At 49.5% G+C, this 22,853-nt stretch overlaps 2 protein-coding genes across 2 annotated transcripts; both read left to right on the top strand.

The window, feature by feature from the left end:
• Window positions 1-969: 969 nt before the first annotated feature.
• Pigs (phosphatidylinositol glycan anchor biosynthesis class S) lies at window positions 970-13,458 on the top strand. The gene is made up of 12 exons (XM_051179874.1): window positions 970-1,091; window positions 1,306-1,445; window positions 1,538-1,649; window positions 3,473-3,562; window positions 4,210-4,301; window positions 6,124-6,331; window positions 7,384-7,526; window positions 8,312-8,426; window positions 10,100-10,245; window positions 10,641-10,741; window positions 11,913-12,123; window positions 12,422-13,458. The coding sequence occupies exons 1-12, from the start codon at window positions 986-988 to the stop codon at window positions 12,695-12,697; spliced, it is 1,740 nt and encodes a 579-aa protein (XP_051035831.1). The 5' UTR covers window positions 970-985; the 3' UTR covers window positions 12,698-13,458.
• A 654-nt stretch (window positions 13,459-14,112) lies between these two features.
• On the top strand, window positions 14,113-19,577 carry Unc119 (unc-119 lipid binding chaperone). Its single transcript, XM_051179873.1, has 5 exons — window positions 14,113-14,507; window positions 17,708-17,821; window positions 18,276-18,378; window positions 18,555-18,727; window positions 18,924-19,577. Exons 1-5 carry the CDS (start codon window positions 14,150-14,152, stop codon window positions 19,034-19,036), a joined length of 861 nt encoding a protein of 286 aa, XP_051035830.1. The 5' UTR covers window positions 14,113-14,149; the 3' UTR covers window positions 19,037-19,577.
• The last annotated feature ends 3,276 nt before the right edge of the window (window positions 19,578-22,853 follow it).

The following is a 22,853-nucleotide window of genomic DNA, read 5'->3' as shown; positions in this document are numbered from 1 at the left end:
ATTAACACTGCTCTGTAAAGTGAGCACTATAGTCTTTTTCATAGGGGGAAACAGGCTTAGAGCTGCTGTTCAGGTAATAAATGAAACCAGGATTTGAGCCTGAGTCATTAGGATATAGAATCTGTGTTCAGGAATTTTCTTTTAAAGCAACTGCTAGTTTTTTGTTTGTTTTTTAAAATTTATTTATTTATTATGTGTACAGAGTTCTGCCTGTATGTATGACTTCAGGCCCGAAGAAAACACCAGATCTCATTACAGATGGTTGTGAGCCACCATGTGGTTGCTGGGAAATTGAACTCTGGACCTCAGAAGAGCAGTCAGTGATCTTAACCTCTGAGCCATCTCTTTCCAGCCCTGCTCAGGAATTTTCAATTAAGCATCCTGACTTCCAGATTGGAACTGATTTTTAAATTCTAGAATCTGGATGTGGTGACCTGTGCCTATAGTCTCAGCTACTTGGGAGACTAAGGCACTGGGTCATGTAGGGAAATCTGTCTCAAAACTAACTAAATCAATTAAGATAAAATTAATTCCAGAGTAGCAAATCATGCTAAAACATTACCGTTATGTCAGTTCTGTCTTTAAGCTTCGAAGAGCAGGTGTCCTGAAGATTCACCCTATAACCCTATGCTAGGGATGACATTAGGAAGCTTTTTCGGAGTCAGGCTCTTGATAAGCTTGGCTTCACTGAAACAAATATTTACTTTCGCTGGCGGGGGTTGGGGGGAGATGCACGCCTGTAATCCGCTGCTATGGAGAAGCTGAGACATGGGGCTCACTCAGATCTGAGGGCCAGCCTGGGGTACTTAGTGAGTCTTGCCTTCTCTCTGAGCCGGCAATGCGGGGCGCGTCCCTGGGAAAGCGAGGTTCAGATCAAAGGTCCTGCTTGGCGGATACCCGCTCACAGGCTCCGCCTGCGCACTCTTGTGCATCTGCAGTGTCGCTCCCAATTGGCAGCGGTCTAGCGCCGTAGTCACGCCCCTTCATGCCGGGGCTTCCTATTGGAGAAAGCCCACGAGGCTCCGCCCCCCGGCGACCTGGGCAACCGGAAGCGAGCATGGCGGCTGCGGGGGCCGCGGCTACGGACCTAGGTGCGGTGCATTTCGGGTGGAGGGTGCGGCGGTGAGGTCTCGCGGGTGGGATGTGTGGGTGGGGCGCGAGAAGCCAGACAGGTCCCTCCATCCTGGGTTCCGGGACACGCCACGCGGGAGTGGCTTCGCACGGGACCCACACTTATCTGCGATGGCGGTGTGGCGGGCTTTGCACCCTGGTTCCCGAGCTTCAGTTGTTCCCCTGTGCTCTCAGAGGTGGTCCGGGGCAAGCGCGCCGCGCTGTTCTTCGCCGCGGTGGCCATCCTGCTGGGACTACCGCTCTGGTGGAAGACCACGGAGACCTACCGGGCCCCGTTGCCTTACTCCCAGATCAGTGGGCTGAATGCCCTGCAGGTGAGACCTGAGTGAGGGGCCCGGGTGAAGGGGGAGCAGCCCACCGTAAGGTGCAGACGTCGCTAAAGGCCCTGTTGCCCTCCTCCGCGCAGCTCCGGCTCATGGTGCCAATTACAGTTGTGTTTACTCGGGACTCTGTACCCCTGGACGACCAGGAGAAGCTACCCTTCACCGTTGTGCATGAGCGAGAGATCCCTCTGAAATGTGAGTTCCCTTGAGAGAGGGTGTCAGGGCTGCTTTTTCCATATGAACTAGACCCAAAACTTAAGAGTTGGATTACATTGGAGGAGCGCGGGAGTGTCATAACTTTAAAATGTTTTATTACATTGTGTGTGTGTGTGTGTGTGTGTAACACCACGTGGGGGGTCAGAAGGAAACTTGTGGGAGTCATTTCTCCTTCCGCCACATCGATTTTGGGAATCTAACTCAGGTGTCAGGCTTGGTAGCAAGTACCTTTATTTACTCACTGAGCCAACTCCCTGTCCCCTTTCCCCCTCAGTGGGAAAGGGTGCCGGCCACCTAGTCTGGTGACCTGGTGGAGGTCAGAAGACAGCTAGCTGGCAGTTACCAGTTCTTTTCTTTCACCTTGTGGGACCCTGGGCTCGAACTGGGATTGTCAGGCTTTGCCACAGGTGTGTTTATCTGCAGAGACATCTTCCTTACTCTGATTTTTAAAAGACAGGCTGGCCTTGAACTCCTGACTCTCCTTTTGTTTCCATCTCCCAAATACTGAGATTACAGGTGTGTGCCAGATCTCAGGAGGCAGAGGCAGGTGGATCTCGATGAGTTCCAGGCCAACCTGGTTTACATTGCAAGTTCCAGGCTAGCCAGGCTCATAGTGAAACCCTGTCTCAACATAAAACATTAAGGGCATCTACATTACATTAGCATTCATTAAATCTCCAGGCGTCACTCACATAGTCCTATCCACATTTCTATATCTAATACCTTTAGAAAAGTTAGTTTTTTTCTGTAACTTTGGAGCCTGTCCTGGAACTCCATCTGTAGATGAGGCTGGCCTTGAACTCACAGACATCTGCCTGCCTCTGCCTCTTGTGCTGTGCTGCACACATTTCATCTTTGCAGCCCTCTTCTGAATTTTTTAGGTTTCATTTTCCTTTTTTTTTTTTTAAAGATTTATTTTTAGTTTTCTGCCTGCATGTATCCCTGCAGGCCAGAAGAGGGCACTGTATCCCATTATAGATGATTGTGAGTCACCATGTGGTTGCTGGGAATTGAACTCAGGACCTCTGTTAGAACAGCCAGTGCTCTTAACCTCTGAACCATTTTTCCAACCCTCATTTTCCTTCCTCCCTCCCTTTCTCTCTCCCTCCCTCCCTTCCCCCCTCCCTCCCTCCCTCCCTCCCTTCCCCCCTCCCTCCCTCCCTCCCACGTTTCCCCTCCCCTCTCTCTCCCTCCCGTCTGTTCTTTCTTTCTTTCTTTCTTTCTTTCTTTTAAAGACAGTGTTTCTCTGTAGCTTTGGAGCCTGTCCTGGAACTTGCTCAGTAGACCAAAATGGCCTATAACTCACAGAGATCCACCTGCCTCTGCCTCCTGAGTGCTGGGATTAAAGGTGTGCACTACCACTGCCTGGCTATTTTCCTTTCTCTTTACATAGGTCAGTGCTGAGTAACCCTGAACCACAGAGGAGAGGCAGGCACCCTTGTTTTATTACTAACTTACTGAATTGTACTTAGTGCTTTGGTTTTCACCAGTGCTTATTTAACTAGTTACTGAATGGTTTTTCTCCTTTCCCCAATCAATATAATGTACATTGAAATACACTCCCCCAGTTTGGAGATTGGCTAGAGAACCAGTGAGCTCACAGGAAGAGGCAAGAGCTGGGGCAAAAGGGTTAAGTGAATATTATGTATCTACTGTCATCTTTGCAGAAATTATTTGAGTGGCTGTCACTGCTTGGTGCATGTTCTTTTTCTGAAGTACCACCCCGGTGTCCTTAACACTGGAAGTGCCCAACTGGGCAGGAAGGTGAAGTCTAAATGCCCTACCCATGTTCTTCTTTCCAGACAAAATGAAAATCAAGTGCCGATTCCAGAAGGCCTACCGGAGAGCTTTGGACCATGAGGAGGAGGCACTGTCACTAGGCAGTGTACATGGTATGACAAGTTTGATGAGTTGCCTTCTTTTTCCTTCTGTTCTCCTGTGCTGGCTACGACACAAGATAGAGTTATCTGAAAGGAGGGGATCTCAATTGAGAAAATGCCTCCTTAAGACCCAACTGTAAGGCATTTTCTTACTTAGTATTGATAGGGAGAGCCCAGCCCATTATGAGTGGTGCCAGCCTAGTCCAGTGATCTTGGGTTCTATAAGAAAGCAGGCTGAGCAAGCCAGTAAGCATCACTCCACAGAGGCCTCTGCATCAGCTCTTGTCTCCAAGTTCCTATCCTGTTTGAGTTCCTGTCCTGACTTCCCTCAGTGATGGACCCAGAAGTATAAGCTGAAATAAACCCTTTCCTCCCTGGGTGGCTTTGCTCATGGTGTTTCATCAGTAGTCCCCTAACTAGGACATCTCCTAAGTGTGATTCCCATGTGGTGTCTTAACTTCCAAAGCTTCTCTGAGCAATCTGGGAATGAGATGCCTTGGGGTTCAGCCCAGTCCCCCCATGGATTGAAAGCTGGAGTGGCCTGCTCAAGCCTGGCTGCAGAGTTTGTTGAGTATGAGTGGAGGGGTGGCTAAACACCCTGGGGTCCTGGGGAAGCTGTAATAATCTTGCTTTGGGTATGTTACAACTGTTATCCCCAGAGGCAGAAGCCGTGTTATTTGAGCCAGAGAAGCAAGCAGAGGGCTCCCTGACTGTGTATGTGATCTCCGAACACTCTTCCCTTCTTCCCCAGGTAGGGTGAGAAAAGCTGCTGACCACTTGTCTTTTCTGTGAGCTCATCCTCTCCCAGGCTGGTTTATAAGGGTGCTACCTACAACTCCCACATACTACAGAAAGTTTCACATTTTACAATAAGCATACCAGTGTTATTATTCACTTATATCAACTTGGGTCTTTTTTAAACCAGAGACTGATGTGTGGCTAAAGTGCTTCACTTGCCTCTGCCTCCTAAATTCTAGGATTGAAGGTGTGTACTGCCAACCCAAGCCAATTTTACATATTTTAAAACATAGAAATATGATACTGTACATTCTTTTGCTGCTGTGATCTTGTTTGGTATTTTAGAGGACCTTTTGTAATGACATGTGTCACTGTGTAAACAAGTCTAAATGTCTGTCCTCTTAGTGGTAAGCATACTCCACCCCACCCCACCCCCACCCCCACCCCCACACACAGGGTTTCTCTGTAGCTTTGGAGTCTGTCCTGGAACTCACTCTGTAGACCAGGCTGGACTCAAACTCAGAGATCCACCTGCCTCTGCCTCTGCCTCCTGAGTGCTGGGATTAAAGGTGTCCCCCTTAGGTGTGATGCTGTGTGCACACCTGCCTGTGGCCATGTATGTTCCTTTTTCAGAGACTACACTCATTTGTTCATTGAATCTGCTTCTTGCTTGGCATGCCATCTTTTGGTTTCTAGTTAAATGTTGAGTGCACCTGTGTCTACTGGGAAGGAAAAAGGAATGGAAATATATGATATTAATCATCAGCTTAATGCTCAGACATGCCAAGTTAATGAAGAAAACACCGTGCTGGGGGGAAGGCATGGTAGTATATGCCTATAACTAGAGAGGTGGAGGCAGGAGGATCAGTTCAAGTTCATCCTCAGCTGCATTGGCCAACCTGCTTACATGAGACCTTTTCTTTAAAAACTAACCAAAAAAAAGGAGCTGGAGAAATGACTCAGTGTTAAGAGTGCTTGCTGCCCTTGCAGAGGACCCAGGTTCAGTTCCCAGTGCGCACATGATGACTTTTAACTGTCTAACTCCAATCCCAGGGAACCCATTGCTCCCTTCAGGACTTCATGATCACCAGGCATCCACAAGATGCACATACATATATGTATTCGAACACTCATACATATAAATAAACAGTAAACCTTTGCTTTTTAAATTTTATTTTATGTATGTGGTTGTTTTGCCTGTGTGTATGTCTGTTCAGGTGTTAGCAGCAGCCAGTGCTGTTAACCACATCTCCAGCACAAATTATATCTTTATAAACACAGCAAAGGGGCTCTCCAGCACAAACTATATCTTTATAAATACAGCAAAGGGGCTGGAGAGAAGGCTCAGTGGTTAAGAGCTCTAGCTGCTCTTCCAGTGGACCCAGGTTCAATTCCCAGCAACCACATGACAGCTCACGATTGTCTGCAACTTCAGTTCCAGGGGATCTGCATCCCTCACACGGACATTTATGCAGGTGAAACACCAATGCACATAAAATAAAAAATAAAAAAAAAAAAAAAAAACAAAAAACACAGCAAAACAGAGAGAGAAAAAAAAAAAAAAAACAGCTCTCTACAAGTCTAGAGATTGGTGCAACTTCTTGACTGGTAGCAATAAGCCAAATTCCTTAAGACATGAGCCAGAGCTGAGCATAATGGTTCATGCTTGTAATTCCATCATTTGAAAAGCTGAGGCCAGAGACTCAAATTGCAGGCCAGCCTGGGTTATGTAACAAGAGGCTCTCAAAATACGGTGGGTGGGGGAGGGTAGGAGAAAGTGCCTTTGTGCTTTCTTTCCTGAGCCATGGTCTTCTGTCACTGTGTACCCTGCACAGGACATGATGAGCTATATTGGGCCTGAGAGGACAGCAGTTGTACGGGGGATAATGCATCGGGAAGCCTTCAACATCATTGGCCGTCGCATAATCCAAATAGCCCAGGCCATGTCTTTGACGGAGGATGTACTTGCTGCTGCTCTGGCTGACCACCTCCCCGAGGACAAGTGGAGCTCCGATAAGAGGAGGCCTCTCAAGTCCAGCTTGGGTATGGTTCTGGGCTTTGTTATAGGAAGGGAGGAGAAATGAGTCAGGTGGGACAGCAGGGCCACCTGTGCCAGCTGCTTATTCTTTTCTGGTCTCCATTTTCAAAAGCATTTTTAGATTTATTTATTTTATGCATATGAATTTTGTCTGCATGTATGTATGCATATGGTGTGGATGCTTGGAGGTCAGAGGGTGTCGGATCCTCTGGAACTGGGGTTAAGATGGTTGTGAGCCACCATATGGGTGCTAGGAATTGAACCCAAGTCCTCTGCAAGTGCAACAATGCTTTAAAGCTCTGAGCCACTTCTCTAGTCCCTCCATCCAGAGTCAGGGCTTCTCTGTGTAGTTCTGGCTGTTCTGGAACTCACTCTATAGACCAGGCTGGCCTCAGAGATTCACCTGCCTCTGCCTCCCAAGTGCTAGTATTAAAGTTGTGTGCCACCACTGCCTGACTTTTTTTTTTTTTTTTTTTTTTTTTTTTTTTGAGTCAGCTATAGCTGTTCTGAAACTCACTCTGTAGATCAGGCTAGCCTTTAATTCACAGAAAACCTCCTGCCTCTGCTTCTGCCTTTAGAGTGCTGTGATTTAAGGCAGGAGTCATCGTCTTGTTTGGCTTCTCCCTTTTTTTTTTTTTTTTTTTTTTTTTTTTTTCTGTTGTTTTGTTTTCCGAGACAGGGTTTCTCTGTGTAACCCTGGCTGTCCTAGAACTCACTCTGTAGATCAGGCTGGCCTTGAACTCTCAGAGATCCACCTGCCTCTGCCTCCTGAGGGTTGGGATTGAAGGTGAACACCACCACCATGCCCATTTTTTTTCTTCAAGATTTATTATGTATACAGTATTCTGCCTGAAGGCCAGAAGAGGGCACCAAATCTCATTATAGTTAGCTGTGAGCCACCATGTGGTTGCTGGGAATTGAACTCAGGACCTCTGGAAGAGCAGCCAGTGCTCTTAACCTCTGAGCCATCTCTCCAGCACCCCACCTCCTATCTCAACCTCTGTCCTCTCTGGTTCCTCCTGGCACCCTTCCCTATCTATAATTCCTCTTTCTATAGGCTATGAAATCACTTTCAGTTTACTCAACCCGGACCCCAAGTCCCATGACGTCCACTGGGACATCGAGGGGGCTGTGCAGCGGTATGTGCAGCCTTTCCTGAATGCCCTCAGTGCTGCTGGAAATTTCTCTGTGGACTCTCAGGTAATACCAGGTGTGAGTTAAAGAACATTTTTCAAAGTCTGTACATATTTAGTGTTTACAAGGCATCTGCTCTTTCATCTCTTACAGCATGATGGTTTGCTTGCATAGCTGTGTGCAGGGCAGGGTCGTGTAAGCAGGTATAGGCGTGCAGCGTGTGGGAAGCGCTGTGTGTGCACCTATCTCCATCAGTCCATTGATCCCTTGAGGGCAAGTTCGGGTGTCCTTCCTTCCTTGGTATCTGGCTAAGGAGTTCCATCAGAGCAGTCTAACAAAGCACCTTCCTTAGGCCTCCCTCTCGAACTTATTCAGCAGTTGCATCTAGATATTAAAGCCATCAGCCTCCCTTAAGGAATTCGTTTTAAAAATATGCGAACACTGTAACAATAAAGCCATAAAGAATGCTGCTTGCTGTCACATTCTGTCCATGTAGGGAAAGTGTGGAGACTGTTTATCAGAGCCTGCTAGTGGGAGTGGCTGTCTCTGAAGAGGGGGCTGGAGTGGATCTTGTGAACACTGAGTTATGTTTTTTCCTTGTTTCCCCCTTTGGCTGTTTGGAAACCTGTTAAAATATGTGGTTTTTTAAGTATGTGTTTAATATGCTAACTTTCCCTTGATTTTGTTATTTTCTTCCATACACCTATTTCCTCTGAGCCCTGGCTTTGTCTTGTATATTTTGCCTTGTCCTGAATGTATCTTCACAAAGTACCTCAGCCCTTTTCTTAGAGAAAGTAGACTCTCAATCCATGTACAAAGAACAGAAATAGATGCTCTCCTTTATGCCACAGATCCTTTACTATGCCATGTTGGGAGTGAACCCCCGCTTTGATCCAGCCTCATCTAGCTATTACTTGGCCATGCACAGCCTTCCCCATGTCATCAATCCTGTGGAGTCCCGACTGGGTGAGTTCCTGAAGAGGCTTTCTGTGAGGCCAGGGAGAACACTGTAGGCATAGTGTGGGGTTGGAGGTGGGTTTTGTAATTTGATGGGTTGGTCTTTTTGGACTGGGAAGATTTAGTCTCTGTCTCTGTCTCTCTCTCTTACCCTCTCACCCTCTCTCATGGTTTCCTTTGGTTGTTGAGACAGGGTCTTAAATAGCCTAGGCTGGCTTCATGTTCACTATGTGCCGAAGAAAGCCTTGAACTCCTGATCCTCCTGCTTTCACCTCCCCAAGCTGAGATTGTAGACGTGTGCTATTACACCCAGCTTAAAAAGAAAAATAACATTTTAATTTTCTTCCCTCAGTTCTGGGGACTGAACTCAGGCTCTTGTGCATTCCAGACATGTATGCTACACTGAGCTGTATCCCCAGCCTTTGAAAGCAGAAATTGGTTTTCTTTTTAAAATGATTTATTTTCTGTTTCATGTGCATTGGTGTTTTGTTTGCATGTATGTCTGTATGAGAGTGTTGGGTCCCCTGGAACTGGAGTTACAGGCAGTTGTGAGCTGCCATGTGGTTGCTTGGAAATTGAACCCAGGCCCTCTGGAAGAGCAGTTAGTGCTCTTAACCACTGAGCCATCTCTCCAGCCCCTTGTTTTTTCTTTTAGCATTTATTTATATATTTTGTGAATGTTAGAGGGACTATTGTGATATGCATGTGGAGATCAGAGTACTACTTGCAAGAGTTCATCTTCCCGGGCGGTGGTGGCGCACGCCTTTAATCCCAGCACTATGGAGGCAAAGGCAGGCAGGCGGATCTCTGTGAGTTTGAGACCAGCCCTGGTCTACAGAGTGAGAAACCCTGTCTCTAAAAACCAAGAAAAAAAGTTCATCTTCTCTTTCCATTATGCCTGCAGATTAGATTCAGGTCATTGGGTGTGGTGGCAAGCACCAACCCAAAGCAGAATTTGAATGGACAATTGTGTTCATTGAATTAGGGGAACCTTGAAGCTAGGATTATAATCTTTCATCTGGAGGGAAGGAGCCCGGGCAGCGTGGTGAAGAACTGTGATACAGGCAGACCAGAGTTAAATGTATTGCTAAGTATGGACCAAGGACTTCAAGAGGGGTGGCCCATTCCTCCTTTCTTCATTACTTCGTTCATGCCACAACATTAGCCGGAGGATGCTTTGTGGCAGCACGCGTACAGAGACAGGAAGGCTGTTAGGGCAAAGGGAACGGGCCTAGACAACAAAGAGGAGGAGCACAGAAACTGAGGGAGCTTGGAGTAGTTTAGGAAGCTGAAATGTGAGTGGGTGACCAAAGGTGAGGCCGGTGAGGCCAACAGGCACCAGACTGTCAAGGCCTGTGGTAAGGAAGGAGTATTGGAGCTGTAGCCTGGGGTGAAGGGCTTTGAGGGAGAACAGAGAGCTGACATATGTCAGCTAAAACCAGTTAGAGAGCTGAAGTTCCTCTTGTCAGTGTCCAAGAAAGCTATCATAGTCAGTGGAGGATGGGCTCTTAGAGGACAAAAACCAGGGACATTTGGGGGTTAAGGACTGTCCCATCCATGTGGAGTAGAGTGCCCTAGTGAGTGTCATCTTGGGGAACAGGGTCCTACCAGCCAGGAAGAGGCTGAACCTGGACTTGTGATCCAGGAGTCACATGTTTTGGTGTCCTCTGTTTGTACCACAGGATCCAGCGCTGCCTCCCTGTACCCTGTGCTCAACTTTCTACTCTATGTGCCTGAGCTTGCCCACTCCCCTCTGTATATTCAGGACAAGGATGGCGCTCCGGTGGCCACCAATGCCTTCCACAGTCCCCGCTGGGGTGGCATTATGGTAATAGTCACTGTACTTAGCAGTTTGCACTGGAGGCTAGTCTGTGTCCGCCTTAGCTCTTGGCTTCCCTGGGGAAGTCTTGGCAATGGTGGGACCTTTCTCTCCTTCATTCCCTGGCCCATGGGTAGGAATGCTAAAATAGGATAATTGCTTTGAATTTCATAGGACTTCTGAGGGGGCAATGAGAATAATGTACTTAAAGCTTCTTTTGTACTTAAGTACATGGGTACTCAAAATTTAAAAAAGGGGCGGGGGGGGGTTGCTGTATCTCTGGGATTTTATAGCCTATGGATGCCAAATGCCATATCTCCTTTTTCTTTAGTGGCCTCTGAATACTAAGCAGAAACGTGCATGGTCCTGTGTGGTATTAAGGTTATTTCGTTCCCCTTTTCCAGATATACAACGTTGATCCCAAAATCTATAATGCCTCGGATCTGCCAGTAAGAGTTGAGGTGGACATGGTGCGGGTGATGGAGGTGTTCCTGGCTCAGTTGAGGTGAGGTCCTGCATGATCCCTTTGGGGCTGTGCCCATGGATGGCATGGCCATAGTCTCTTTGGATATAGGTGAGGTATAGCAGAATGAAATGTCGCCTAGGGGGAATGCCGTGGAGTGCCATGGCTGTGCCTAGAGCCCCAGCAAGACCAAGAAAAATTTCCAAGTGGTCCATCTCCTAAGGAAGACAAGCAGCTGGCAGAACCTGCCTTGAGAAAAATAGAAGCCAGCTTTCCTTGTGTGATTAGGGGTGTTTAAGAGAACAATTGTTGCACACACCTGTATCCCAGCATCTGGGAGGCAAAGGCAAGTGGATTTCTGTAGGTCCTGGCCAGCCTAGTCTATAGAGCGGGTTCAAGGACAGAGCTACAAAGAGAAACCCTGTCTCAATAAACAAACAAACAAACAAACAAAAAACAGGGAGAGCAAGCAACTGTCTTGTTATTTTTGTTTTCTTTTGAGACAAGGTCTCGTCATCATTTTTAAATATTTTATTTTAGTTTTGACTTTTATGTGTGGATATTTTGCCTACATGCGTGCCTACTGTCCATAGAGACCAGAAAAGGTTATTGGATCTCCTGGAACTGGAGTTACAGATGGTTGTAAGCCATCAGGTGGGTGTTGGAAGTCAAACCTAACTCCTGTGGAAGAGCAGCCAGTTCTCTTAACCACTGAGCTATCCCTCCAGCCCCTTGTTTTGTTTTTTAAGAAAATAGCTATTTATTTTGTGCTAACCCATGAATTGAGGTCAGTCATCTGATGCTCTACATTGAAGATGCTAAAATGGCTTCTGGACTAATTAGGACTGTATTCTGGTAATTGACAGTACCTTGAGGCACACATGTCTTGTCAAAGGTGGGCCTGCTGTTCCTGTCCCATGGAGTCCATTTACTCATAGTGTCCAGGGAGGGAACCAAACTAAGTTGGGGCTAAAGAAACACTTAAACCACAGCACCATTTTCAGACAAGATCTTGGAACTCCAGTGTGGAGATGGAAATATTTGGTTGAGGTGGGGTTTGGAAATCTGGGTTGTTTGCTGTTGCTACTCATTTCTCCACCTCTGTGGCTCTCAGTAAAACCGAAAGTGACTGGATTAGGACAGAGACTATGGGAATCTTAGCATTGGCACCCCTATTCACAGCAACTTTGGTGTCCCCTTGCCATTTCCACAGGCTTCTCTTTGGGATTGCTCAGCCCCAGGTGCCTCCAAAATGCCTGCTTTCAGGACCAAAGAGTGAAGGACTCATGACCTGGGAGCTGGACCGATTGCTCTGGGCTCGGTCAGTGGAGAACCTGGCCACAGCCACCACTACCCTCACCTCCCTGGCACAGCTTCTGGGCAAGATCAGCAACATTGTCATCAAGGATGATGTGGCATCTGAGGTAAATGGGCCAGGAAGGGATGGGCCAGGGTGGCTGGTGAGCATGCCATCCATAAATAAATACCTCAGGCTTCCTCTGGAAGACATGCCAGCTCCCCATGGGAATCTAGGTAGGAGCAAATGAAAGTTTCAAGCTGACCCTCAGAAAATAAACAACAGCCCTTTTTGACTAACTTCCACATAGCTTGGGTGGACTCCAGGAAACTTCCCTTGGGAGACAGAGGGTACTGAAGGCCAGCACTCTTCCCTGCCCTGTATGCCCTGGACACACTGCTAACCCCATCCTTTCCCCTTCCTAGGTGTATAGGGCTGTGGCTGCAGTCCAGAGCGCAGCGGAGGAGTTGGCCCTTGGGCACCTGTCGTCTGCCTTTGTGGCCAGCCAGGAAGCAGTGACATCTTCTGAGCGTGCCTTTTTTGATCCCTCACTCCTCCACCTCCTGTATTTCCCTGATGACCAGAAATTTGCTATCTATATCCCACTTTTCCTGCCTATGGCAGTGCCCATCCTCCTGTCTCTGGTCAAGATCTTTCTAGAAACTCACAAGTCCTGGAAAAAGCCTGAGAAGATAGACTGAGCCGGGTGGCATGTCAGAGGAAGCCTTCCTGTCTGGCCAAGCTAGGGGTGTTGGGCTGAGAGGCCGAAGTGAGGTCTGATGGTTTATCTTCATTCTTCTCTGTTGGTCTCCACCAACAAAAGGATGGCACTCTACGATGGGCTCACCTTTCCTTCCCTTCCTGTCTACTGGCTCTGGTCCACTACCATGCCTAGGAGCCTCAGAAGACACATCTTTTGGATCTCCATATCTGGCTTGAACTTAAAGGCCTTTGCTGGTCTACCCCTGGGTAGTGGTACCTTGTCCTTCCAGCCATCTGCACAGTATACTTCTGCACTGAGGGATGGGTTTAGGGGAAATTCTTGGGTTGAATTGTAGCCCCCTCCTCTCCACTCCTAAGTCCTCCCTCCTTCCTGACTGGTGTCTCCCATTGGGTACAACCAATCTAACCTGGCCTAGGAGGCAGCAGCTTAGGACCTGGTTCTGCTTTGTGGCTAAGGTTCCCCTCTACCCTTTCAGAGAGACAGTGTGGTACAGGAGGATACACTTCTGATGAAGCATCCAGCAGGCCTGAATCAGACCCCTACTGCACTTAGGGACTGGAGAACTTCAGATAAGCTGCCCTTCTCACTGAGCCTCAGGTTTTCATCTGTCAGAAAGCACTGATGACGTCACTCTCAGAAGGGCGTTGGATTAAATGTGATAAGCATGTAACAGTGTTCTGTATATTGGGCTCTTTAAAAATATGTACTAGGCTGTTAATAAACATTGGTTGAATATGAGTTGACATGACATCATTATTTTCACTCATGTGTGAGAAGCAGGCTGATCTGCCCTGAGCTCACAGGTCTTCCCTGTCCCACCTGGCCGTGTGTCTGCCCTCCCTGCCTCACTCATCCTCCTGTAGAGGCTGAGGGTGACTAGACACCTGGTGGTGTTTGCATGTTGTAGGGTGCCTAAAGCTGTGGCTGTGCTTCTACTTTTTAGTAGGAATTCTAGGGAGGAATAGCTTGAGCCAGGGACAGCCCTGGGATATTAACTAATCAGTTCAACAAAGGAAAATACTGGGTACTGGCTGCCAGGAGCACTGTGCTAGTGCTGGGGTGTTGTAGAGAACAGAAATTAGAGTATCATTGCTTTCATAGAGCTGACCTTTGAGGAGCAAAGGTCAGAGAGCAAATACAAATAATTTTGCCTAATGCATTAGAAAAAAAAAAAAAACAGGCTGGTTAGCTGGAAACTGAGAGGAAGTACTTTAGGACTTGGTGGGTTTGGGAGGTTGAGACTTGAGCTGGAAGCAGGACGAAGCTATCGGGGAAAGACCTTGAGGCTGGAACTCAGAGAGAAAGAGGAGAGGTATTCAGTATCTCTTACATTGTTCAAAAGAACAGTGAAGTTCAAGAGGACCCTAGGATCCTGGCCCTACCTCGGGAGAAGCCAGTTGGTGGGCGGGGCGTGTGTGACGCGCCAGCTATGGGCGTGGCCAAGGCAGGACGGCACCTGGGGCCCGGCCGGGGGTGGGGCGGCGGACGCTCCCCCTTCCCCTGGCTCCAGCCAGCTCAAGCAGCAGCGGCGGTAGCAGCAGGCGAGGATCCGCGGCCCCGCGAGGCCATGAAGGTGAAGAAGGGCGGCGGCGGGACCGGGCCGGGGGCGGAGCCCGCTCCAGGGGCCTCGAACCGGACTGTGGAGCCCACGCGGGAGCCTCGGGCGGAATCCGAGTCCGGGTCCGAGTCGGAGCCAGAGCCAGGCCCGGGGCCCAGGCTGGGACCGCTGCAGGGGAAGCAGCCCATCGGGCCGGACGACGTGCTGGGGCTGCAGCGGATTACTGGCGGTGAGCACCGGCGAGGGAGCGCCGCCCGCGGGCTGGAGGGAGAGCTCGGGAGGGGGCCCACGAGGCTCAGGGTCTGGCCCCCGCGCTCACCCCTCCCCCACGCTGTGCCCCTCCTGTGTCCCCTTACTCTCTCTGCCTCCAAGCCTGAGATTTCTGTTATTTTCCTTGGTGTCTTGATGCGCCCCTCCTCTCCATGTAGTAGGGCTTATTTTCACCTCACTCCTTCCGAAAGGGAAGGGCCCACCCCTTTTCCCATGGTGGAGGTGGGGCCGTAGTTGCATCTGAACCCTTTCCCCTGTGGAGTCTTCTGGACCCTTTGAGGCTGGTCACAGAGGAGTATGCCTGACTGGCAGTCCATCTTCAGCACCCACCCTCTGGCTAGGTGGAGGCGAGGAATACCCCTAGGCTCCCTGGCTGTTAGTGCCCCCATTAGGGCTAGGGCCATACTCTTCCCAGGAACGTAACTGATCCGGATGCTTCAGTATGTTGGCTGTGGGCTGTATCATGGAAGCAAGTGTGTGATCCCAAGCCTGTACTGCCTGGTACTTTGTTTTTAACCAGGGCTCTCTCATCAATGGAAGCCTATTTTCCACTGGAGCTGTTGCCAAGCTCTGCTGCCTGGACTAGAGTCCCAGTTTTGCCCCTAATAGGTTGTATGACCTTGGGGATGTAATTTCATTTCCAGGGGCGGGCATGTTTTTTCATCTGTAAAATGGGAACAATGTTACCTCCCTCAAGGTTATTGTGAAATAAAGCCTGTCCCCTGATTTTAGACAATGCTTGGCAGTGCTATGCATGCTTTTTTATCAACAGTACTGGAGGCTACACAGGACTTGGTTCAGAGCAGCTGCCTGCAGGCAGATAAGTGAGCATTCAGGGCAGAGGCAGGCGCCACTACAGATGGTAAGCAGGACTAGAGTGCCTTCTGGCAGAAGGTTGCCTGAGCCTTGAGGAATGGAAGGTATTTGGAGAGAGAGTGGCACACTGCCTTGGAATGGTTGGGTCACCAGCAACCTGCTCCGGCTCCCTTTGTGAGCTAGCAATCCCTTCCTGTGGGTTGGACACAGGTGCTAGAGTGGACCCTAAAGCCTGGAGGACTCCCAGACAGCTGTGGAGACCAGAATGGCAGGCAGGCCTGAGCTTGTGCATCTGGGTCCCTAGAGGCCTCCCTCCTCCTGTCAGAGCTAGGCAGCAGCAGCAGATTCTTGGCTAGACCTCCCTTGGCCAAGCATCAGTGGAGGGAGGGGCCTGGAGCAGGCTGGTGTTGAAGCCAGTGGGCTGCATTTTGTAACAGCAGTCCTTACAGTACAATTTAGCCCATTGGGCGGAGGGCAGGATCACCTGCCTCACTCCTGGATGCCTGAAGGCTTATTTTGCAATGAAGGAACCCTCCAGGTGAAATCACAGTGTGGGTCTCCCAGTCTGGAGGGAATTCATAGTTTGTAGAGGTTGAGCAAGGGCAAGTGCCTTGTGAGAGCCCTTTGCTGGGTGGGATTTGAAAATAGGGTTCCAGGCCTCTCCACCTTGCCTGCTGTCTTCTGACCCTAATCACATAGGTCCGAGGTTTGCTGTTCCTGGATTACCAGGCCCTGAATCCGGCTTAGGGAGTTATTTGTGGCTACAGGGAGAGAGCAATTGGCTTCAGAGCTATTACTCTGGCCTGACCTTGGGTCCTAAGCCTCTTCTTTTGGTAGAGGGGAGGGAGTGGCTGCCCCTGACCCTCACTCCCTGTAAGGGCACAGGGGCCGACAGATTGAGTTTGGGTGTAAGAGACTGAGGTCTGGGTGTGAGAAGTTGTCCCCAGGGAAAGGAGAGGCTCCCAAGCCGGGCACAGGGTAAAAAGGGAGGCTTTTCCTGGGAGATGGGCAGCTAGGATCCTGCTTCCAGGTTCTGCCCATCCTCCTCTTCCTCTGCAGCATCTTCTATAGCTTTGGGGCAGACCTTACTGAGCTGTGGTGAACAGGTCTGGGCTCAGGAACCTCTAAAATTTTACACAGTTTTCTGCCAGGCTCCAAGGTGCTAGAGGGCGGTCAGGAGGGCTTCCTGGAGGGGACGCCCTAGGGAAGAGAGAGTGACTTTGTACTCACTTCCTCTTCCAACCACAGAGGAACAGGAGGTGGCCCAGGGGTGACTTCCGGCCCCTGTGGGTCAGTGGGGAGGATGTGGTACCTTGACAACACCCAAGCCTCCCTAGCGTTTTTCTGCTCCTTCGTATTTCTTGCCAGGGCCTTCCCTAGGACTCACAGTTGCTGCTGTAAGAACAGTAAGTTGCATGAAGTAGGAAGAGCAGGAGTTCAAGGCCAGCATCTGCCACATATTGGGTTTGAGGGTTAGCCTAGGCTACATGAGAACCACGACTTAGGAATAGCAACAACAGTAGAGTGGTTAGGGTCAGACCATGAACTCCTTAGGCTTGTCTTGGTTTCCTTCTGAGCCCAGGACTCTCCTTGCCTTGTTCTAGCTTGGCCAGAGAGTACTTTATCCCTGAAGGTGGCTTGGGGCCAAGGCAGGAAAGATGACCTCTAAGCATTCCCTCCATTGGGAGAGCAGCAGAGGATCTGTTGAGCAAAATAGGCCTCTTCTCCCCGAGTAGCCTGGCTCTGAGCTTGAGTCAGCAGAGCTCACATAAGCTGCTTATGAGGGAGGAGGGGCCAGGGGTAAAAAAAGAGGGAAGGGGTACCGACATGCTCCCCAAAAAACCATGCAAGGGGAAGTCCCATCAAGATCAGCCTTGCCTGATGCATCTATATGTCATGCCACAGGGTGTGTCTGGGGGTGGGGCACACTTCAAGAAAGAACTGTAACAGCCTTCCCTTAAGAGGCAGAGCTGCATGCTCTCTTTGGAGTGAGGTCACCCCACCCCGCAGGAGGTATACTTATTCAAAGGATGCGTGCCAGTTTGGGAGAGCGAAGTTTGAAATGAGGATTCCCCCAACTAGAGGGTGGAAGGAAAGGTAAGGTAGAGGAGACCTCCCTTCCCTGGCCCTGTAAAGCCACTAGGATGGGGCTGTTATTTCCTGACTATGTCCTCATATCCGAACCCTGTCCCCTGCAGTATGGAGACGTCTCCCAAAGGGTCACAGTTCTCTTTCTGGAGAGCAGTGGCCAGAGGGATCAGAGCAAGCCTTGGGGGTCCCACAGAAACTAAATTGACAGTGGTGTTTGGGGTCCTTGTTTGCTCACCTGCCTGTCTCCCCTAGACTACCTGTGCTCCCCAGAAGAAAATATCTACAAGATTGACTTCGTCAGGTTCAAGATCCGGGACATGGACTCCGGCACTGTTCTCTTTGAAATCAAGAAGCCCCCTGTCTCAGGTGAGTAGGTTAGGTGGGCCACTGACAGGAAAAGGTGGGTGAACACAGTAGAATGGGCGCCCTAGGTTTCTTGAGCCACAAGAGGGTCAGAGCAGAGTCTAGGCTTGGACAACAACATACTCAGGTGACTGTAGGCAGACAGGCCTCTTTTTCTGCTACTGTTTCTCAGGGTGGACATCTTGGGAGCATAGTCCCCTTTAGTATTGGCCAGCTTGCCCTCTGCTGGCATCCCTGGAAATTGCAGTCCCAAAGACCTCCCATGATCCTATGGCTCTGGGAACCCCTGAAAATTGGTGACTTGTTGACATAGAGCCCTCTAGGTACCACCATTCAACAAAAGTGTACCAGAATCTTCTGGACAGTTCAGAAAAGTTCAAACAGTCCCCTGAGGGAGGGTGGAGGAGGCAAGGGCCCCAGCTTGAAGCCCACTGAGCCCAGCTGGGGTACATTGCAGAACGGTTGCCCATCAACCGGCGGGACCTGGACCCCAATGCAGGGCGCTTTGTTCGCTACCAGTTTACACCTGCCTTCCTTCGCCTAAGGCAGGTGGGAGCCACGTGAGTCACTGGGCTGGGGTGAGGGCTGGGGGTGAGTGCAAGGGTGGGAACAGCCCTTCCAGAGCCTCTCACTGGTGGTCTGCCTGGAGCCTGGTCCCTTGGCTGGCTGGCTGGCTGGCTGGCTGGCTGGCTGGCATGGAGGCTACTCTCAGCCCTGCCCTCTTGTCTCAACTCAGGGTGGAGTTCACAGTGGGAGACAAGCCGGTCAACAACTTCCGAATGATCGAGAGGCACTACTTCCGAAACCAGCTACTCAAGAGCTTTGACTTCCACTTCGGCTTCTGCATTCCCAGCAGCAAGAACACCTGTGAACACATCTATGACTTCCCGCCTCTCTCTGAGGAGCTAAGTGAGTGGGGATATGCAGAGCCCAATTGCAGGAGTGGGGGTGGGGTACGAGGGTGGTACCTGTACACCTGATCCCCTTTCACCTGCCCTGGGTCACACCACCCGGGGTCCCTGCCTCCCTCAATCCCAGTCCTGAAGTCCTTAGGGTGGCATGGCTCAGGTTCCTGACCTTTGCCCTGGCTGGGCCTCTCTTGCAGTCAGCGAGATGATTCGTCACCCATATGAGACACAGTCTGACAGCTTCTACTTCGTGGATGACCGGCTCGTGATGCACAATAAAGCAGACTATTCCTACAGTGGGACACCCTGACCCCCTCACCCCACCCACGCTGCCCCTGCCTATGAGGCTCTGGCCTAGACCTTGTGCTGTGACCTCTCCAACATCATCTCAACTTGGGGACGGCTCCAGTGGCTCTGGACCCTGAGTCAGTGTTGGGAGGAAGGGTGCCCCTGAGGAGGCCAAGCCTCTGAAGCTCACAGGGCCTGACACATGGAAGGGCAACTGGGGAGGCTGTTTGCCCCTGTGTTCTGGAAGGCCTCCTGGAAGCAGAGGACTTCTGGACACCTCACTTGGTCCACTGGGCTAGCGTTTCAGAATAGTGTTCCCTTCTTGAGGCTGTGACTAGATCAGGTTAGGGATCCATTCCCTGTCCCCCATCCACCACCTTCAGGCTATTTATAGTTGTCAGTTCATAGACGAAGATCCACAGTGGGTACCCTGGTCTCAGCCCTGGCTTCCTCCATCAGGGATCCAGACACTGCCGAGGTGTGAGAGGGACGGATCCCGACTGCAGCCTGTGCTGGGACCTGGACAAAGTGTATATAGTTTTCAATAAAACTCCTTTTCTGTTCTTGGGTGTGGCCAGCCTCTGTGTGTATAGGGAAAGACAGGGAGGGAGGGCGTTTGAGTTAGCCACTTTTTATCATGACAAAAGTACATGAGCAAATCAACTTTAAAGAGATAAGATTTGCTTCAGTTCAGAGCTTTCAGTCCATGGCCACATGGCCGCATCACCGTGGGCCTGTGGTGAGGCAGAACACCATGGTAGAGAAAGTTCAACTGGTGGCAGACACAGAGAGAGGGAGGGAGAGCAAGAGGAAGGTGCCGAGAACGAGACACTCCCTGCCAAGATCGGATCTGTGTCCCCACCCAGATGTCATGATCATCTCAGTATTGGCACTAGCTGGGGACCAAGCCTTTGACATGAGCCTTTGGGGGAATGCTTCATACCCAACCATCTCTGCACACAAGAGAATAAGCCCTTTACTTGCCAGTGTCCTCTGGCTAGTGGGTTCTCCTGGCCTCAGGTTCCCAACATCTAAGTCAGCATTTAGGACATGCCACACATGCCACAAGCTAGGATTCCTATGATGGAGACCCAGGGTCTGGAGGGGGGGGGGGCAGCTTTGGCATGACAGGTAATGACTTGGCTGAGCAGAGGCTGGAAGGAAAACCATGGACTCAGAAGGTGGCTTGTTTTCCACTTCCTCTGACCCCTAGAGGCCACTCTTACGTGTCCTTTCAGGCCTCATCAGAGAAGGGCAGGAGGCAGGACTTTGGCCAGGCCTAGAGTCACCTCCCTGCCCTCAGCTGCCTTGCAATACCCTTAGCCCGACCAGTCCTGTGCATATTTCTGTTAGCCTCTGCTCCTTTCTAGGCCCTTGTAGTGGAGGGAATTGAGGAACTGAAGGAGGGGGCCTAGCTTAGGGTTTACACCTGATGTTGCAGGTCCTCGTTTCCACATATCTAACACCAGCCTAGCATCCAGGCTGAGTAACCCCAGTCCTGGGAGGCCCAGAGTGCCCTGCTCCTGCTGCCTCTGTGGAACTCAGAGCCAGGATCTCTACTGAACTTTGGGAATTCTATATGTATGTGTATATATGTTCATGTGTAGGTGGAGGTGCATGTCTGCAGAGGACAGAAGCCAATAAGCCAATACTATATTTGTCTAGATCAGCCCTCCCGTCAAACCTGCAGGTCACCATTTGGCTAGGCTACCTGGCAAGTGAGCTCTAGGTTCTGCCTGTCTCCACCCTGGTCCTGTCACTCTGGGATTACAGATACATACTACATTGCCATCCCTGACATTTTGTGAAAGTGGTGGGTATCTCAACTCGGGTTCTCATGCTGTGTAGCAAGTACCTTTATGAACCAAGCCATCTCCCCAGTTCAGAACTTTGCAATTTCTTAAATGAGTGGATACTGTTGTCTCTGGAACATGACCTGCAGCTGGGCACGAAAGGAGCAAGAGAGTTGTTCTTCATTCTTGGAGATTTCTCCGGAGTTGTTGAAGGAAGCAGCTTTGGATAAGTGCATGTAAAGTCAGGATGCCTCTGATAGGAAGATATGCAGAGAGAGGGAGAGGAGAGGGAGAGAGAAGGAGAGGAGAGGGGAGACAGAGAGAGAAAAGGGAAAGATGGAGAGAGACAAAGAGAGAGGGAGAGGAGAGGGAGAGACAGAGATAGAGGGAGAGAGACAGAGATAGAGGGAGATAGAGAGCAGCATTAAGGCAGAGGGACCAGCCTAAGCAAAGACTGGGAGACAAGCTTTATCAGGCATATTTGAGAAACAGTGGCTATGACATGAAAGGCAGATCCATCCACTGAGCTCAGGAGTTGCAACTGCTTCTGAAGACTGAGGACAAATGACCTGGACACAGCCAGGTGGTGGTGGCACATGGCTTTAGTCCCAGCACTCTGGAGGCAGAGACAGGCAAATTTCTGTGAGTTCTAGATCAGCCTGGTCTACAAAGTGAGTTCCAGGACAGGCTCCAAAGCTACAGAGGATCTCTGTCTCGAGCACACCCCCTGCAAAAAAGAAACAAAACAACAACCAAACCCAAACAAAACAACAACAACAAAAACATGGACATGTCATCATAGTGATTTCTTTTACTGTTTGTTATAAAATAAAACTCAGGGACAAATATTAAAGATAGAAACTTGAGGTAATCACAAGCGACTGTGACACATACAACCACTGTCTACTTCCCAGCTCAAAGGGGCCTGGAAACCCCTTGGACCCACCTTATTCTCTTCCCAAGGCCTTTCTTTCTCTTGTCCCAAGTCAGTCAGGGAACTCTATGATCCATTCCAGCCACCTCTTGACCAAAGACTCTATTCTGTTGGACATTGGACCACAACATAGACAAAATTCTAATAACATTTCCTCCTTTGACTAGTTAAAAAGGAAAGGTTCTGACTCTAACATAGTAAAACTATACACAATAAGAACAATTATCAGCTATTGTCCAAATATAAAGGAAAGATACTGCTGGATGGTGGTGGCTCATTCCTTTAATCTAGGCAGCTATGAGTTCAAGGCCAGCATGGTCTACAGAGTGAGTTCCAAGCCAGCCAGAGCTGTTACACAGAGAAACCCAGTTTCAAAAAACAAAAACAAGAGAGAGAGAGAGAGAGAGCAAAGGTACTAACCTTAACAAAATGAAACTATACACATCAAGAACAATTATTCATAATGTCCCATTCGTGTGTGTTTGGTGAATTTAGAGCAGATACTCCATCAGCTGTCCTCTCCTGAAGAGCTCAAAGTTTTGTAACTAATTTACTTTCTACCATGATTAAAGAGAACTGTAACTATCTCATCTTCAACCCCATCAAAGGCCTGAGAAGGCTATAACATTACCTGAGTAAACAGGAAGCACAGAGCAAGCAGCTTCCAGAACCATAGCAATGGGGAGACAGCTGGCTGCCTATACAGTGACTCTAGATTCCTCTGCAATGTTGGGTGCCCAGCTTTGGCTTATTGGCCTAGAATACCTGACAGACATTTCTGAGAAGCAGGAAATTTTAAAGCACTGTCCTATCTGTCTTGGCAAAGTTTGGCAGTCACTTTCCTTGTGTCCTGTTTGTCCAATTTGGACAGCATACTGTCAGTAGTCAAGGTAAGGACAATTTCTTGCCCAAATGGCTAGCTTTTGCTACAAAGATAACAAATTACAATTGGAGGTTCTTTGCCGCCCATCAACCTTTTTTGAGGTAGATTGGTGCCTCCAGGAGCAGATGTGTCTCATTGTCAAGAAAAGCCTTATGTTATTAAAACATGTTAAATGCCATATTCTGCAGGTCTTTGAAGTTTTTGAAGATCGTCTATGTATCTAAAATAT

The sequence above is a fragment of the Phodopus roborovskii genome, unplaced genomic scaffold (assembly GCF_943737965.1).
Source record: "Phodopus roborovskii unplaced genomic scaffold, PHOROB, whole genome shotgun sequence".
NCBI lineage: Eukaryota > Metazoa > Chordata > Mammalia > Rodentia > Cricetidae > Phodopus > Phodopus roborovskii.
This window is presented reverse-complemented; position numbering and strand designations above follow the sequence as displayed.